The sequence below is a fragment of the Triturus cristatus genome, chromosome 3_2, assembly GCF_964204655.1.
Source record: "Triturus cristatus chromosome 3_2, aTriCri1.1, whole genome shotgun sequence".
NCBI classification, from domain to species: domain Eukaryota; kingdom Metazoa; phylum Chordata; class Amphibia; order Caudata; family Salamandridae; genus Triturus; species Triturus cristatus.
In genome coordinates, this window is record NC_140584.1 from 603,215,106 (window position 1) to 603,233,664 (window position 18,559).

Sequence of the window (18,559 nt, forward strand, 5' to 3'; positions counted from 1 at the left end):
CAAAGTCCATGCACACTGGGGGTTGACGGCCTAAAGTCCACTCGGCTAAAGGCCATGAGCAGCGATGGTGGAGCACAGGGCCTGGTTGTAGGCCTGGCACTGTTGCCAGCCCCGCTGCTCATGGCAGTGCACAGTCCAGGACGTTTCCATAGAAGGTGGAAATAGCATATCATCATATACTTCACCTAGAAAAACACTTTGTCACATGGTATAGTTATGGTTTCTGATATATGATTTCAAAATAAAATAAAAATAACCTCTGAAATTGGCCAGTTACGGTTAGCTACAAAAACCGCAAATCATTTTCCTGCCATGACAACCTTTACTCTTCTTCGACTTCACAATATTTATTCCAATAATTAACATAAATCTACAACCTACCGTGTTAAGTACTAATGCTTATCCAAATAAATAAATGATACTGTCCCCAATGTCTTATCTTCTATAATATCAATTCTTAGGTGATATGTATCGTCACCACTGACGCCATCGATATCATTTGTGATGTAATTTGTCACTTTTATGAGGTCATCAACAGTGCATTTGAAGGGTTTTAATGTTAGGAGCCCGAGTTATGGTTCATCTAACTAATCATAACTGGGCAATTTATTTTTGTTTAGGTTGTCTTCGGAGCCATAACTGCTCCTGACCTGTAGTTTTATTGGAATTTCAGTTTTTTAATAAACATATACTCTAGTGTAACTAGCACAACGAAAAAAATAGAACTTACCTTTAAAGTTTTTTTTCTTCAGGAATTGTGTTTTTGTTTTGATAATATACCACAGCTACCTTCAGCTGTGTTGAGTGAGAGCTGGCTACATTGTCCTCCATGTTGCTAGGACCCACATCCGACCATCTGAGCGGTCAATATCTACTTTCTACTTGCAAAACTTACACACAATCCTTGATGGACAACCAACCCATCCCCTGCTGTACGGCGGCCTTCTGCACCCAGAGCCCACAGTGCTCACTCTTTGACATACGTGGTTGTGCTGTGGAACCCAAATTTGGATCCACAAATCCTGTTACAAATATGAAGAAGCGTCTTTATTTATTTACGGATTTGTATATAGCGCAAACTTTACCCAAAGGTGTCAGAGCGCTTTACAATAGAACTAGCTACATTACATAAGGACTTCAGAGTACATGAATTACATAAAAGATACGAAACAAATAAACTCTAAACTCACATAAGAATGGTAGTAAGTACATATGTCTGCTACCAATACTAGCGGTTAGAGTAACATACACAAGTTGCAAATTTACTCAAGGTTACATTTCAAGAAAAGTTGCAGCAATTATGGTCGGATAAATATATATTCAATATTTACAGAGCAAGGTCTTCTCACCATAGCTGGGGTTCTTGTGGTGCTCGTTATGTCAGGCCTTCAGGGTGCTGTAGCACTCACGGGCGGTGATCTAGGGCCTGGAGGGATCCGCGAGCTGGTGATGGCCATAGGGTTTGAAGGCCGGATGGTATGAGCGTGCTGGAGCCTAGGGCCGTTGTTGAGCTTGGGCTGGGTGCCAGCTATAGGAAGTGGGTAGCTTGGCGCTGTAGGGCATGAAGGCTCCATAGACGGTGTAGGGTAGTTCGGAAATGGAAGAAAGGTAGTCATTGGTTCAGTGCTGCGGGAAAGAGACTGGAGTAGTGGGAGCCGGCCAGTCTGCACTGCGCCCCGAAGTGACCCCCTGAGCGGGGTCTTCTTCCACAAAGGAACTCACCGCTGCCAGTGTAATCATGCTAAATAAATATAAAAGGAATATACACAAATATGTGTGTAAGTAGCAGTCGCTGACAGCTCTGCTGGTGTCTCAGGATTCATGCTCTAAAAGGTAAGCCTTCTGACTGGGTCTGTCTCATGTTCACAAGCCAAGCTTTAATCCTGAACGGCAGAGTCTCTGCCAGTGCATTATGGGTCTCTATTGCACTCCTCTCATGCATGCCAACAGAGCCGGTTCGGGGCGAGACTCATGATTTCTGAAGCCCAAAATGTCTTAATTTTAATTGTCTCCTGCCTAAATTGCCTTCGCTTCAATAGATGCAATGGGAGCATGCTTTCCCCTGACTATTTCCAAATCTCCCACTTTCCTGTTGTAAAATGTTGGCATCTGTGCATCCTCCACATGCCTGAAGCTCCCCACACAAGTGTGCTCAACCAGGGGTGGTCTTTACGTTTGATGCCAGCATTTCCCTCTCAAGAACCTTCCCTACTGCCACTTCGACATCCTGCTTTGGCTGAGGGCTCGCTCCCAGCCCCGTACAATATCCTGTATCAAGTGTTTTCAAGAGTCATGGGGGCATATTTACAAGCAGGCGATAAAAAAGTATTGCCGCTTTTGCGGCCGTTTTCGGCTGAAAAGCGGCGATAATTTTATCGCCTAATTAGCAAGGCCACGCTAACGCGTGAAACCTTGCTTTAGCGTCAGGATTCCTAACGCCCAGCTTTGCATCTCTAATGAGATGCAAAGTGGGCGTTCCTGACCTAACATGACAGGAGAAATGTCGCTAAGCGAAATTTCTCCTATCATCAAGCCCCTCGCTATGAAGCATAGCGTCAGGAAAAGTAGCGATAACCCCTGTTATCGCTACTTTCCTTACGCCTGCTTCAGGACTGACTTAGCCATGATATCCTATGGAAGGTGGATATCATGGCTAAGTTTGTGAGTCCCTATCAGCAAGCTAACGCCACATTGCGTGAAATTATCGCTGGGTTTCCAGCGATAAAATCTCACGTTAGGCAGTTAGCGTGAGGATTTTTATCGCTGAGGAGATAAGCGTTGCTAATAGCACGCTATCTCAGCAATAAAAATCCATGTTACCCAGCGATAATTAGCCTCACGCTAAGAGCGCTGAGCGATAAATATCGCCGGGTGTTGCTGATATGCCCCATGCTTTGATGCCTGAGATCCTTTTTTGACTGCTGCAACACAACATTTAAGTTACTACCAGCCAGTTAGATTTGCTCCCTGCCAATTAGATTACCTAGGGGCATATTAGCAAGACCGGCGATAAAATTATCGCCGTTTTAGCGGCAGGAAACTGCCGCTAAAATGGCGATAATGGGCTTGATAATATGCTTTATAGAATTCCAATAGAAGCCCAGGTTAGATGTGCAGGACATCTAACCTGAGCTTCTATTGGAATTCTATAACGCATATTAGCAAGCCCATTATCGACATTTTAGCGGCAGTTTCCTGCCGCTAAAACGGCGATAATTTTATCGCCGGTCTTGCTAATATGCCCCCTAGATCCTTAGATGATTTGGGAAACAGGAACCTTGACGCATAGAGACATTTACTGTCAAGGTATCCAAAATAATCTCCTCATATTAACCATTTGAAGGCCCTCCAACACATATTTGTAACACAAATTTCACAAAATTTCGGGTAAAGTTTTGTTCCCATGCTGAGTTCATAGGCATATTATCAAGAAACGGCGTTAACATTATCGCCGTTTTAGCGGCAGAAAACTGCCCCTAAAGCGGCGATAATGAGCTTGATAATATGCCCTTGACAACTACCATAGAAGCCCATGTTCTGGTGTCAACATGGCCTTCTATTGGAATTCTCGGCGGCATATTATCAAGCACATTATCGCTGCTTTAGCGCCAGTCTTCCGCCGCTAAAATGGCGATAATGTTAACGCCGTGCTTGATATTATGCCCCAAAGTTCTTTGCTATATTGGAGATAAAGCGTCCGATGGGAGTTAACTTTGAAAAAGCAACTTTTGACTCCATTTTACTTCTACACCCTGGAGGGATTTGTACCATACTTGACATGCCAAAAGTTTGGGAAGATTTATGCCATTTGATTTTAATGTGTTGTGTAGATTCATCAAACAGTTTCAGAGTTACTGGCAAATGAAAACATTGCTTTTAAATTAAACTGAATCGTAATTGAGAGAGAGAGAGAGAGGTAGAGAGAAAGAGAGAGAGAGAGAGAGAGAGAGAAAGAGAGAGAGAGAGAGAGAGGGAGAGAGAGAGAGAGAGAATCAATGAATGAGAAAATTTATGAAAATATGAATGAATATCCTACTGTTCGTCACCAGTAGGTAGGTCGCGTTAGAATCTAGTTTCCATAGAAAAAGTGTTTTTGGTTTTGCTAATAACTTTAGCGCCGTTTGATGAATCTTCACTGAATTTTCCAAACTAGTTTGTAACTCACTTCAGCTGCTGTTTACAAAGTTTCAGAGTGATTCGTCAAGCAGGGGCTGAGGAAAATGGGGGGGTCCCAAAATGTGTTACCCCTTGCTATTCCCCATAGGGATTTTAGCCACGACCGCAGCCTGAAGCGCTGGACAGAAATAATCCAAACTTGTCAGAAAGCTAGCTCCTGGTCCAGAAAGAGCCCTTTTTGTAATTTGGTGTAAATCTATTCAGTAGTTTTGAAGTTATTGAAGAAAAAAGATTATGTATATCTAAGGAGGCGAATCCTCTGCTGATCCAACATGGTGAGATCTGATTGCCTGCCAATACTTCATCCAGGAAGTGTTAGCAGCCATCTTGGGACTCATCCGAGTTCCAAGAAAAAACAGGAAAAAAATTCATAAGGGGACAGGGTAGGAATACCCAGACTCCCGTCAGGGCAGAAAACGTTAAAAAAATAATAATTTTACCCAACATTCGCTGAGGATATGCAAATCCGAGCTAATTTTAAAAAACAAGCTTCTTTTTTTTATACCCCCCCTGGATGGGCCAGGCCCCGGAGGGAGGTAAGGGACGAGTGAGAATATATAGATTGAGGGAGTGGAGGCAGGAGTCATGCACGTGGCTGCCCCTGTCCAGGCCGATTTCGGCCCTGGGGACTCCATCCCACGGTGCCCAGGCAATAATAGAAAGCTCCCCAAGCCAATTTCAGTCCTGGGCTCAGCTTTTAAAATTCAACAGGAGGGGGTTGTGGAGCCTCCCTCCAGGGCCCATTTTGGCCCCAGGGACCCCATCCCTGGGCCTGGTCTTTATAATACAATGGGAAGTGTGCGGATCCCCCTCCCAGACTGATTTTGGCCTCGGACCCCATCTCCCATAGCCCGACCAAAGTTTCAGAGCCGTTTTCAGGCCAGGTGACCCCATATGCCAGGGCCCGGCCAGATTAGTAATGCGGAGGCGGGGCTGCATGGACTCTCCTTCCCCGGGATGATTTTGACCCCACAGTCCCCATCCCCTGAGACCTGGCCGTGTAGAGAAATGGAGGGGGGCATGCAGCCATCCCTCCTGGACCCAATAATGGCCCTGGGAACCTCATCCCACAGTGTCAGCTCCAGCTATGTCCCGGGGTGCCCACCCCCGGATACACCTGATTCCCTGACCGCACTTGCGCGGACAGGGAAATATGTGTTAGCTCTTGCTTTGCGGGAGCAATTTCATTCCCCTGCCAAGCAAGAGCAAACACGAAGCTCGCTCCCAGCTGGCGAGAGCTTTAAAAATGCTCCTGCCAGCTGGGAGCGGACTTCAGATCTGTTTCCTTGCCCTCAGTGATGCGGGCAGGGAAACAGCTTGAATATTGCTCCCCCCACGGGTACAGCATTTGTAGCTGCTCCCTACGGGGTGGCAATACCTGCACCCTTTGGAGGCAATGAGCTGGCTGGTGCTGCAGGGTCTTGACGCTCCCCCGCAGCCCCAACAAGAACATTGTGGATACCCCAGGGGTTGAGGTCCTCGGGCCGAAATCATCCCAGGGAGGAAGGCCCTAAGTATTGACCGGGCGCCATGGGATGTGTTCCCCAGAGCTGAAATTGGTCCAGGGAGGGGGGCGGCATGCCCCATCCCTATTTACAATATGGCTGGACTCCAGAAGAAGGGGTCACAGGGGCCAAAATCAGCCTGGAGTAAGGGACTGTGTGCCCCCTCCCCAATAAATCCAGCAGTGACCCCCAAGGGATGGGGTTCCAGCACCAAAAATCAGACCGAGGAGGTGGGCCACATATCCCCTGCCCTTTAAAATATTTAACCGGCCCGGGGAGGGACACCCAGGAGGGGAGCTGGCAGGTTGGCTGCTTGTAGATGGTTGGCCACAAGGCCTTGCTGCAGACATCCCCTGTGGCCAAACTCTTGCCACACACAGCCTTCGGTCTTGATTGTCCTGGAGTTGGCTGCATGAGGAGGATTGGCCACAGTGCCAGGCTGCAGGCCAGGTCCTGTGGTGTTGGCTGCAACAAAGATGTGGTGGCAGCCATTTTAAGACTTGGTGACTGTACATATAGGGGCACAGGGTAGGCCTGTTGGGGGGCTGGAGCCAAAACCTATTTTTCAAATTTTATTTTACCCTTAATTTACAGTGAATCTGCAAATCCACTGTAAAATATATTTTGTTAAAGTGCAGGCACCTGTGCTCTTTAAAAAATAAAAGGTGTGGGCCCGGGCCCACAGGGGAATGCTGTGCAATCCATTTAATAGGGGAGGGGGCGCACATACCCCATCCCCAAGATTCCCTGACTCCCCGGTAACCCCATCCTTAGGGTCCAGCTCAACTGTTGTGTTCCAGGGAGCCCACAGCAGGGACACTGTTTCCTTGCCCGCGAGAGCATGCGGGTCCTAGGCACCCACCTGAGACCCAGCGGGATAGGGTCCCCGGGGCTAGTATTGGCTTGGGGAGGCGGACGCATGCCCCCTCTTCTTTAATTGAATTGTGGTGCCGAAGATGGGGTCTGAAGGGACAGTTTTGGTTCAGGGAGGATGGCCGCATAGCCCCCTTCCCAACATAAAAAAAAAAAAAGTTAAAAGAAATGCCGGCTCCCAGCAGCATCCAGGATGGTTGCTGGCGGGGCATCTCTCCCCAAGGTCCCCAATGAAAAAAAAAGGTGCCGAGTGGGTCAAAAACACTCACAAAATTATTAACTGCTCCTAACAAGGAGCACCCCATAATGCCCCAGGGTTTTCTTCAAGTACATTTTTTTTGTTTGTTGCTGATAGTACTCCTTGAATAGGTAGGGACACCACCAAACATAACATATTTTCTAATGTTGTGGGGTGCTGCAGCGAGTGCAGCAGCCACCAGCAACATAAAAAACAAGCTTTTGCAATGCAATAGGTCTCGCATTAACGCAAGTTTAAGCTATTGGCATTGTAAATGACAATGCCTTTTATTTCCGTTTCAAAACCGAAAACATAAGTCATTGTCATTTACAATGCCAATAGCTCAAACTTGCGTAAATGCGAGACCGATTGCATTGCAAATGCTTTTTTCTTATGCAACTAACAACTAATAACCATTGACAAAACCAATAGTCCTAGCTTGTTGTAGGTATAATGTTACTTGTTATATTATATATCTGGATACAATGACAGAAACAGCAAAATACCAGTTGGGTGCCACACCGCGCTAAGCATAGCTTACGTATTTTAAAGCCACGCCCTCAATTACATCAGCCACGCCCCTTTGAGAGACCCCCCCTAGTATTTTTTCATCCCACCTAAAACCCTGCACAACCATCCCCAATCTTGGGTTCCTCATAGCCCTGTCAACTGCCACCTACCAAACCTATCTTCAGTCCTTGCACAGCCTACTATTCACCACCCCCACGCCCCTCTTTCCAGCCCCTAACACCAATTTCTTCGACTCAACCCAAGCCTCGGGGCTCTTCGTGAGTCACTCACACCTGTACCCTAATTCACAGCCCTCCTTTTGCCACACTCCCCCAGCTGCCCTCTCATTCTTCCCTTAGCGCTGCCATGGTGGCTCTCTCACCAGCCACCCGGAGCCCTCTCCACAGCCCCTCATGGCCTTCCTTCCCCCTGCCCTCGCCGCTGGAAGGCCTGCTCTCTGTCCTTGGTGCGCAGACATCAATAGACCCACGCTGAGCCGGTGTCAGCAGGAGAGCAAACATCGTAAATTACGAATGCATTACCCAGGAGTAAGTCACTCTGATAGTAAGTGTCTGTCTGTCGTTACTTTGAATGCGGCAGACGGGGAGGGGGGAATCAGGCATTTATCTTTAATGATAATAGGCCTCATTACAACTCTGTCGAGATTGACGGCTAATTTCCCTTCCCTTATAGAAACGGAGGCTTCGAGTCCCTGCATGTATGGAGCCCCCCCACCCTCTCAACACCTGTTGCTCAGTCTCGAGGAGAGGAACTCCGAAACCGTAACAGACCATTCACCCTGAAAGAGCAGACCTCGAGAGGCACCCCTATATAAGGACTATGATTCTCAAAGGGTGCTGGAACCCCCTTTCAACTTGTCACCCATAGAGAGCATGTCCATGGTGTGCCTTGCAGCCTAGAAGGGTACTCACAGGAGATGGAGTTTTGAGCCTCTGCTTACTGCTTCCCAATTATAGCTCCCAAAATGTTTTTTTTTTTTTAAATCAATAAATGAAAATAACCTAAAAAGATCTATACGTGTGTAATCCGCAACTATATATATGCTTCTAAAGACAACGAGCGCACTCTAAAGTTTTCACATGAAGGCAAATATAAAGAGCACAAACTTACTGCAAGTAATCCACAAGCAAAACAGAAAGCAGTTCCACATCCGGGCCGGGGAGAAGACCTTGGAGGGCGAGGGCTGCCCGCGCATGCGCGGTACCTGGAACTTTCGCGTGTTCTGCGGCTCGTGCCCAGTGGCGGCGCATGCGGACTTCAAAAGCCGCCGTACTTTAATGAGTGCTGCGTGGCTCGTGCGGCCCAGAGAGGGGACCGCCAAAGCACCCAAGGCAAAAAAAAGGAGTAGAGGAAGTCCGGTGGGAGCCCACCCCGCCTTCGTGAATGCCGCATGGTGCGGCCAAAGCAGGATTTCAGGCGAGGCTCCTGTGAGCAAGACGGAGGACTGCGTCTTGCTGCAGTGACCATCTGAAGACGCAAGACCAGCCGAGGAGCAGCGCAGAGTCCCCACAAGAGCAGGTAAGTGGGGCATGCAGTACGTGTAAAGCGTGCCACGCTTGGAGTGCGCGTGCCCATTAAAAAAAAAAGAAATTGCATGAGGCTGGTGAGGACAGAAGGGGGACAGGAGATGTGCACATCGCGTCTCTGTACGTGCGTGTTCACGGGCGTTCACAATTCCAGTCCGTCCTGCGCGTGCACATCTCCTGTCTCCCTTCCAAAGCAAGTCAGTAACAATATATCTCACTAGCGACAGCGCTTTCGCACTGCGTCGCCAGGCGAGACCTAAAAAACAGTAAGTCTCCTCGGTCATTAAATCCATGAACCCAGGAGAGCTTGTTGCAGGGATTCTGTTTGGAAATAGAAAAGTGCTTGGGATCGCAGGATGTCAAAATGTAGGGACTGAGTCACAATCCCACACTAGTACCTATGGCCCCAAATCCGACTAGCTCACAGACTAGCTCACAATGCCTTACCTGCCCTCCTAACCTTACCAGGATAACAGGTAAATGGGTAATCTAGACCACAACACTCTAGTTCCCAAATGAACCGTGGAAACAGATCATCAGCACCTTTAACCCCTTGTATGCGCACGACGGCTCCGGGCTTTCGTGCATCACGGTGAGTGTGTGCGCACGACGGCCGGGAGCCGTCGTAATCCCGCCCACCGTTTATTTCTCCCGCACAGCGCGGGAAATAAACCCGCACCCAAGGGGTTAATTTTCTCACTCATGCATGTACACAATAAACAAAAGAGAGACACAAGACAAGTTTACAATATTTGTTGAAACTTTTGTGCTCTATTATGAAGCAACTGCACTGCGATTGGAAAACATACAATTGAGCAAAGTTTTCAGCATTACTAGCAAACTGTGTACAATGAAATGCCCTATCATTGCGAATGAAATATCTGCCTAAGCCTACCCTCCCTTCGTGAGCACGGTGATAAAACAATGATCTCTGGGATTTTTTAATAGCATTATTTCATTATTTTTAAACTCGGTTGCACTCTATTGGAATTGGTTGCACCCTATTAGTACCAGTTTAACATCCAAACATAACAATATGCAAAATAAAAGGTGCCCAGTCCAGCTTTGTAAAGGGCCTTCCACTTCGCAGCAGCATGTATCATCGCATTTTTTGTTACATTTGAACTCTTGAGCTTGAAACAAACATTTTTTTGTTAAAAAATCTGCTGATTATATGGCAGATGATGGATTATGTGGCAGACGCAGCAAATCTAAGTGAAAATCACTGCGGCCAAACACCCGCATAATTCCTGTGGCCCTGGTTATTGGGACTAGTCCTGTGTGCTCAGGCAAACCATTCTATACATTTACTCCACGATGGTTGGCATCAAGAGATGAGCTAGAGGAGATAAGGTATTCAGCAGTTTGCAGGGGTATCATTTTCAAAGGATAGGTTGTGATCTTTTAAATGAGTTGCGGGCTGTTTGCAGAAATAAATTAATAAGTGTTAAGTAAATCATGCATGTGACTTAGAGAAGGTTGTGCTGATAGAGAAGGCATAAAGAGGATGGAACAGAGGAGAGGAGCATTTGAAAGAAAAAGGAGAGGTGTCAGTCTGAAGTAAATAACAGTTTTATGCCAGATTTATAGAATATAAAGGATGCCTTTAGAGCTAGAATGCAATTTGAGGATGTAAAGTTAAAAAAGGCTTATTTACTATATAAAAGGTACTTTTGATGGTGCTAGAATCAGGCGAATATTCTGCCCATGCTTAGGCTACTACTAGTCAACTGTTCCAGCAAGGACAGCTGATCAGCTCGGGGGCTGGAAGCTTAAATTATTGCTGGACATATGGTAAGGAAATAATAAAGGTATTAGGCTATATTCAAAGGAAGTATTAATCTCAAAAGCATAGCAAGGTGAGAAAATATGAGGAATGAAGCAAACATTGTAAAGCAGACTTTGCAACTTTTGGAATGGATGTCTGTGGGTAGCTGGCTCTGTTTATACTATACCAAAGTAAAGTATAGTGTGCACAGAGCCCAGCATAACCCCAAAAGCTTACAAAGGTTAAAGTAGATAATATCTTGTTCTCTCTATTTGTTGTAGTGTGGGCAAGCAGTAAGGCTTTATCAGAGGGTAGTGTTAAACATTTATTGTACACACTCAGGCAAGAAATTATTTCACACACTCAAAGACTGAACGTTGACCAATTGTTTTGTATAAAAATATCTCTTTGTTGTATTTTATTTTGAGAACCAAGCCAGACTTGGTGCAGGTAAGTAAAACAGTACTTTTCTCATATAATACAGGTGAATGGGGATGAATGTAGTTACAGGTAGGTCAAATGTTCAGAAACAGTTGACATTTCTTTTTAGTTATTTTGCAATTACTTTGTGATTAGTTCATAAGTTACTTTTCAGATTACTTTTTCTACTCAGTGCGACATGCCTAGATATCACACTGGGACATTTCTTAGATAAAAGATAAGTAAGGCAGTTTTTGTAAACATACAGTTTCTTAAGTTCTCATACAATTTCCAGCTCCATACTTAGAACTTTTTTCCCAGAAAAGCAGTCAATGCAATGCTATGGGATTAAATGAATTATCGGTTTATAGGTAAGTACTTGGTTGTTGAAGTTCGGTTTCTGGGGTTTAAACTAGGGTTCCCCAGGGTCAAGGATGCAGTCAAAGAGCACCCTCAGCGGCACTAGGGTGGCTGGGTGCAGATTGCTGAGGGCCAATGTTACCCAGCGGTGGAAAGGGGGCCTCCGGTTGGCGGCTGCTCATGGGCACGCCACTTGGATGTGGGAGCAAAGCTCCTAGGGTTAAGCTCAGGGCAAAGGGGGATCCGAGTTAGCACACAAGGTGCACCCACAGCTGCAAAGGGGCAGGCAGGTACAGAGTGCTGATTTGGCGTTGGGGGCCCTATTGTTTTCAATGGGAGTTGCTGGTTTTGGATTTTGGTTGCAGGCTCTGTCCAGGAAGTCTTCTGTGAGGAGCCAACAGCTGGGCAGGTAAGTTTGAGGGCTCACGGACGTAGGTGAACCTCAGGTCCTCTTCTCCATGGCGGCCGGATGCAGGATTGCCTTTTGAGATCGGATTTCACCTTACCGGGTCACTTGCGGTTGGAGGAGGGTCTCCGTGCAGAGGCTGCAGGCGACGTCGGGCAGTTCTGAAGGGGTCAACCCACAGTGGGCTCGGACTCTGGAGTGCTGGGGGAGCTCACTGGGACCGGTGGGCCACTCAGACTCAGGCCGTTGGCGTCGGGTGCAGTGGTGATTCCAGGCGTCCGGTATCTTTGTCCTCAGCAGGATCGGAGTCTTTCTTTGAAAATCCTTTTGAACAGAGCTGCTGTTTGCAGGGATCCAGTCTTCGTTGAAAGCAGTCAGTACAACCAGGGTATCTGGGGATTGCTGGCTGCAGGACAAGGCGATTTTTGGCTCAGGATCTTTGGAAAATGCAGACGGATTGGTAGGGCAGGAGCCAAGTCAGTTCTTCTCTGCAGTCTCCTCTGCTGGGTGTCTTCTTTCTTCCTTCTTCTTCGTTGGTTGCGAGAATCTGCCTTCTGGGTTCAGGGCTGCCCCTAAATACTATATCAGCCCACAGGTTGATGAATCAGAGACTGTTTAAACCTCAATTTCATGTGGCAATGTGGCCACGAGGTAAGGCACCCGCCAACACATTAAAAATACAAATAATTAATTCAATTCAATAAAGCTTTATTATCGGTTAGGAACCATAAAAGCAATAGACGTAAAAAAGAAAAAGATACAACAATTCCAGCATACCACCATACAAGATTCATAAATAAATAGAATACTCATGATAAAATTAAAAATAATTAGGGCAAAAACAAGAGATATACAGAATAAAATCAATCCATGGTCGAACTAGGCCTGTGAAGATACAGATACAGTGGATAAATGCTGTTTAATTTTGGCACTTCGGGCGCTCCACATAGCCCAAAGATATCTCGAAATAGCAAAAACAATTATAGGAGTAGTGTCAAATTTTAGAATTCTGAAGGCTTCCCTGTAGTCTCTAAGGCCCAACAGTTTGCAAAGAGGAGTGATCCAGTGGGCTCTGATTCTAGCATAAAACGAGCAAAAGAGCAAAACATGCAAATCTGTTTCTTCACACCTATCGCATCCAACACATAAACTAGAGACCACAGGGGTGACTGACCAATTAGCTGTCACAGCCCGCAAAGGGAGTGTCCCATATCTCAATTGGACATACAGCTTCTTGTCCAATGCGGGTTGGATGATATCCAGGCATTTCTCAAAATGGTAGTGATCTTTTGCCTCCAAAAACCTATTGGTCAGTCTGCTCAAAGACGGATTAGTAAGAGCAAGTTCCAATCGATGCTTATTACGTAGGATAACCAGCTCTCTCCTGGATAATGAGTGACACGTCTGTTCTGGAGCACGCCATAAATCGCTCCTACCCATAATTAAGTAAGAGCACACTCAAAAGCAGAGTTATGGATCAGCTAAATAAATGTAATGGATTTATTACAAAAATTCAAAAGATGCAGTACAGAATTTACCAATGCAAATGCCTAAAGTCATTGCCATGAAAACTCTCAGCAAATATTTTATTGCAGATTTGTGTGAAATAAGAAATATTCCAAGTCCCAAGTGGGCAGTGCAATCAGTAGAGAAATGGACAGAAACCCTAACAACATTTAAGTCTTCAGAAAAGTCTTCTGTCTCACCCCCAAAATAGATGGTTTATATATAGTATTTTCACATATTAAGTCACTACAACTATAAAATCATCGTGGGTTGATCAAAAGTGGCACACTCTCAACAAATCAGACCACAGTTTTATTAAACGTCCCATTCCCTCAGCACCTAAGCACTATCCCACTACGTGAATATTGATTTTACCCACTCTGTGCCAATGTCATTCGAAGATGATAGGACAAACTAGTTGCATGAACAACAGCAAGTTAGTGTGAATGAACAGGACACAGTGAGCTAGCGGTAGGTCCTAAAGGAAAGTTACATTATTGTGACCGTACGAGAAAGATTTCATTGAGAACAGCAAGAACTACGTCAATGCTTGACCGTGTGCTGGAGAAATAATGAACACTGAAATGTGCAGGGGAAAGCATGCGTCTTGGAACACATGGGGACTAGGCCTACATTGAGGTCTAATTAACAAGGATCAAGAAAACACACTTCTACGGGGAGGAGAGACGCATCTTGTGCTCGAGACTCGTGTCTTCAACAAAGCAAACCCTGACTTAGTCATTCCCTGGGTGTCCACGTTAAGTCTGGAACTCTCTTCCTCCTTCCACCTAAACTATGCCCTCCCTTATCTCCTTCAGAGGAGAGATGAGTTTGCCTTCCTGCTTCCTCCTACTGGATTGTTTCTTGCCTTTAACAATATTTTTTTCTATTACACCCGGGAACAGCTGTCTTTTATTCAGGGCTTTGCATATATTTTTGTACAGGTTCGTTTGTTTCCTCTTTTGATATATTTCTGATGTACAAACTAAGTAATTTTATTTGCACTTCTCTGTAGCTCTTGTTTGATCCATTTGACCGTGCCATAATACGCTTTTTGCTGATCGTTACTGTCCTTTGAGTTGTTATCATGTTCTTCGTAAAGCACTCTGATGTCTCTGGCCTTTCATGCAGTGTAGAAAAATGCATACAAAATTTGAATGATAAAATCTGGGTATATGTCCTATGCTGTATAATATTAAATTTGTTTAAAGAGATTAAACATAATGTTTCTAAACTCACCTAATCCTTCTCGCCACACCGTCTCTCTGATCTGTTGTCCCTCACAATCCTTTTCTCAGTTATTAGTATTCAGAGGGAACCGGTGTCCGCTGTATCCAGTGACATCAACTTCCCAATGAAGGGTCGGAGAGGAATGAATGACTGGGCACGCAACTCGGAGGATAAGCTCTTCATCCCGAAGGAGGTCCTCGCTCTCTCATCTACAGGTATGAAGGTGCTGCCCTCGTCCACGCATCCTCTTACTTGCCCTCTGTCTCTCTCCTGGTTTATCATGTCTAGTCTGTATTTATTCACCCATTCATTCTCTCTTTCACATTTGCATCCTGGATTCCTACCTCTCCAGGTCTATCGTTTCTCTACATCTCTTCCCTATAATGTATCCTTTCTCGCCTCGACACATGTAGCATGCCTAATGAAACCTTTTTGTGGATATTTCTGTTATAAATAATCTAGTTCTTTTTTACTGTTTGTTCCCTTTCTCTGTAGAGTTGGACGAGTCTGCGTTCTTTGTCATTGGCGCCATCCTGTATCGCACGCTGGGGCTAATATTGCCTCCTCCCAAGTGAGTACACTTGCCTAGCTTAGCACTGGGACTTTGATGGTCCTGTTTACTTTTGGTTGCTCAACATAGATTTTAGAGGTAGGTGATACTACTTGTTTAAAAACAAGTGGTCATGCACACCCCTACAAAGTGAGCCCCCCCCAACTCTGTCTAGATGAGACTTGTTTATGCTGCAACAAAGGAAGTTGGCACTACATGTGCTTACATAATGCTTCTACTTTTTATTAATGAGAATCTCCTTTTATTTTTCCCTTGGTTGGTGCTTGTACATCGCACAATAAAGGGAAGTGATATTGGCTTTTGCACAAACCACCATAAAGGGAGTTGCCCCTTAAAGTTTTACATGAGTGCTTGCTTGTCCTCTATGCTATACGAGGACATTATTTTTTATCTCTCTATATTGTATTGTAATGATGTAGCTCTTACTACCCCCGACGAGGCGTTGAAGCGCTTTATGACTAATTGTGCAATCTGTCTCTGAGGCAGGTGCCTACAGCTCTATCTACAGGAGAATGTATGTTTGTGCCTGTGTGCACATAAATAAACCTATAAAAGGAGCTACTCCTATCTCCATATTCAGGAGAACGTGCTCATACGATTAATTTGAGTGTTAATGCAAAGTACCACATAGAGAGCCTTCTGCCTCCCTTCCTTTTGAGGGCCTGGGAACAGACACAGCAAGGTTAGCTACTCTTATGTACAGAATCTCAAAGTCATCTATCCCTATTTCACTTAAATGAGTACTTTGAGGTGTTGTGCTCGGCTCTTTTGTGTGCCTTCCTAGAGGCCACTCAAGGAGCACCACGACTTGCAATGGAGCATTGTGGAGAAGGTTTTTTACTCCTAAATCACACAGGAATACCTTCTGAACACTTTTCATTTTAAGGAGTGCTACGGTAAAACATTTCCAGATAGACTTTGAAGAATTACTAGGGTTTGTCTTAGGTAATCTTGTTATTGACTTTAGATGAAAAAAGTGCAATTTCTGGAATTCTGTACACTCCATACATGCTTGCAGATAAAGGTTTAAAAACAGGCTTTTTTCATTGAGTAGGTGTGTCGTTGGCATAGCGTCCGCTTTCCCCTATCTGTATAGATTAACATTTGAACTGCTAACTACAGATGCCGAATAATAATTATTTTTTCAGGACAATATCATGTGTCATGGATTTGCCTATCACCTGACATTCACAGGTGTATGGCTTGAAGTGGTTTCAATATGGACCTCATCTGGATTCTACAAAATGATGATGCTTGAACTCGGTGAACAACCTTTACAACGCAACTATTACAACGCACTACACTTACAACAAAATATTTACAACGCAACATCCACTACAACGCATTCCATTACATCGCATGACACTACAACGCATGTTTAAAAACTACCTTTACAACGCATTCCATTACATCGCATACTACCTTTACAACGCATACCATTACAACGCAATCCAACACTTACCCTACTGTTGCACCCCCTGGAGTTAGAATAGTAATTTTTACCTCTATACTATCCAATACTTATCTTAAATGCAATTTAATATTATGCGTTGTAATGGTATGCGTTGTAAAGGTAGTATGCGATGTAATGGAATGCGTTGTAAAGGTAGTTTTTAAACATGCGTTGTAGTGTCATGCTATGTAATGGAATGCGTTGTAGTGGATGTTGCGTTGTAAAAGTGTGCGTTGTAACGACATACATCCCTTGAACTCGGCTAGTCCTCCTGTGAGATTTGTATAGTGTGCTGTTATCCCAAACTTCAGTACATGCTTATGAATGCACTTTTGAGTAAAGGGCTCTCTGTCTTAGTTATCTGAAATACAGCTAATGCAAGAGATGTGGAAGGCTGGAGGAGTAGAAGAATAACTTAACATTATGACTGCTTTAAAATAAAGGAACAGTGAAAGAAATCGCATGAGCATCTCTCCGTGGTGACTGGGATTCTGATTATGTCTCGAAGCTGCATGTGTGCGAATCAGAGCTGAAAGATCTCTCCCTCGACTTAGTGATCTGGGGAGTTTCTAACTCGGCTGTCTACTGTAGCGACTGGGAGTTTATAACACACCTGAGGTTATTCCTACTGATGATATGTGCCTGTGTGATGTTGTAGGGCTTTTATGTGTTCTAGATAAATCTCCGGAAAGGAGTAAAAATTGATGTTTGCCTTTAGTGTCTCTACACTAAACCCCAAACACCTAAATCTACACGCACGGGGACTCTGTGTTTCTCTTCAGCCTTCTTACCTCGTGCTCTGTTCTGTCTCCCACTCTTTCTCACTCCTGCGCGTGCCTGTTGTGTTGATCTGCCACATCTGTAATATCTGTTTTCTTCTCGCTGTAGAAATTCTTTGGCTGTGAGTTCCAAAGTGCTCACCGTGACAGTCAGGCCTCCGACCAAACCTGCTGAACCTGTGATAATGGTGGAACTCTCGCTTATTTTCAATGTGAGTGAATATTCTTATTGCAGCTTTAACATGATCTTTTCTACAGGATAACTGAGTTCATCACTGTGAAGCCTGCGCATTCTGAAGTTACAGTGGTTTATGATTAGCAAGGGCCAGCAATGCACAGATCGGGAACTCAGGGCTGCTTGTGTGAGGTTCTGTAAGTTGAAATATTATCAACGGGGATTTGGAGTGAAATTGTGCCTGTCCTTGCATTAATGTGGTGATGTAGGATTAGGAAGCTAGAAGTCTTGAAACCAATGCCTCTGCGTTCAGCTACCCCTACTTTGAAGAACGGACTTTAAGGTCAGACTTAACAAGCTGCCATGTTTATGTGATCTTGAGACTCCGCGGTTTAGCAATGCCCACAGCTGTTATGAGGACATTCACACAATCTTTGTGATTCCTGGTGGGTTTGTCTTCCTGTAGATTTCTTGCCTCATGTATATCCTACAGGTACCCAGGTGAATCTGGAAACTTCTTCCGCGCAATAGCGCTCCAGCGGTACTAGATGGCACCAAAAGGCCTCAGCTGCGATTCCACTGGCACCAGATGTATCGACATCAGAGTATATAATGCGTCAATAAGCATGCTGGCTTGAGTTCCTGCGCTCCAATGCCTCTTTAACATGGGTTCGAAGAGCCGCTCAGTGCTTCTCTGACAAAATCCCTCCGCTTTCTACAGCTACTTTGTCAAATGCTGTAAGACGATGTCCTTCTCGAATTCACTTAACACCTACATGTGGTGTCTATGATCAGAAGAGACCCTTTAGGATGTGACTCCTGCCCACCCATGCACCCAAATGCCATCAGAGAGTGAGAGGTTGAGCTATTTTTTGGGTACGGCTTTCAGAGATACCCCACAGGGATACACCAAAGTGATCCCTTTCCTCTGAGTTATTGTTCCTGGCATGAAAAGATCTTTCAAGTGATCTTCATGCAAAAAAAAAAAACACCATAATGAGAAAAAATCCTCTACCTCGAGGAAGTGGTCCTGCTCCCAGGA

At 45.0% G+C, this 18,559-nt stretch overlaps 1 protein-coding gene across 8 annotated transcripts in view; it reads left to right on the forward strand.

The window, feature by feature from the left end:
• Positions 1-18,559, forward strand: part of ADGRB2 (adhesion G protein-coupled receptor B2) — a 1,096,893-nt gene that overhangs the window by 772,153 nt on the left and 306,181 nt on the right. For all 8 annotated transcript variants that reach the window (XM_085648478.1, XM_085648471.1, XM_085648472.1 and 5 more), the window contains 3 exons: positions 14,608-14,754; positions 15,035-15,110; positions 17,452-17,554. In XM_085648478.1, coding sequence (XP_085504604.1) covers positions 14,608-14,754; positions 15,035-15,110; positions 17,452-17,554 — 326 coding nt within the window. The remainder of the gene's footprint in view (positions 1-14,607; positions 14,755-15,034; positions 15,111-17,451; positions 17,555-18,559) is intronic.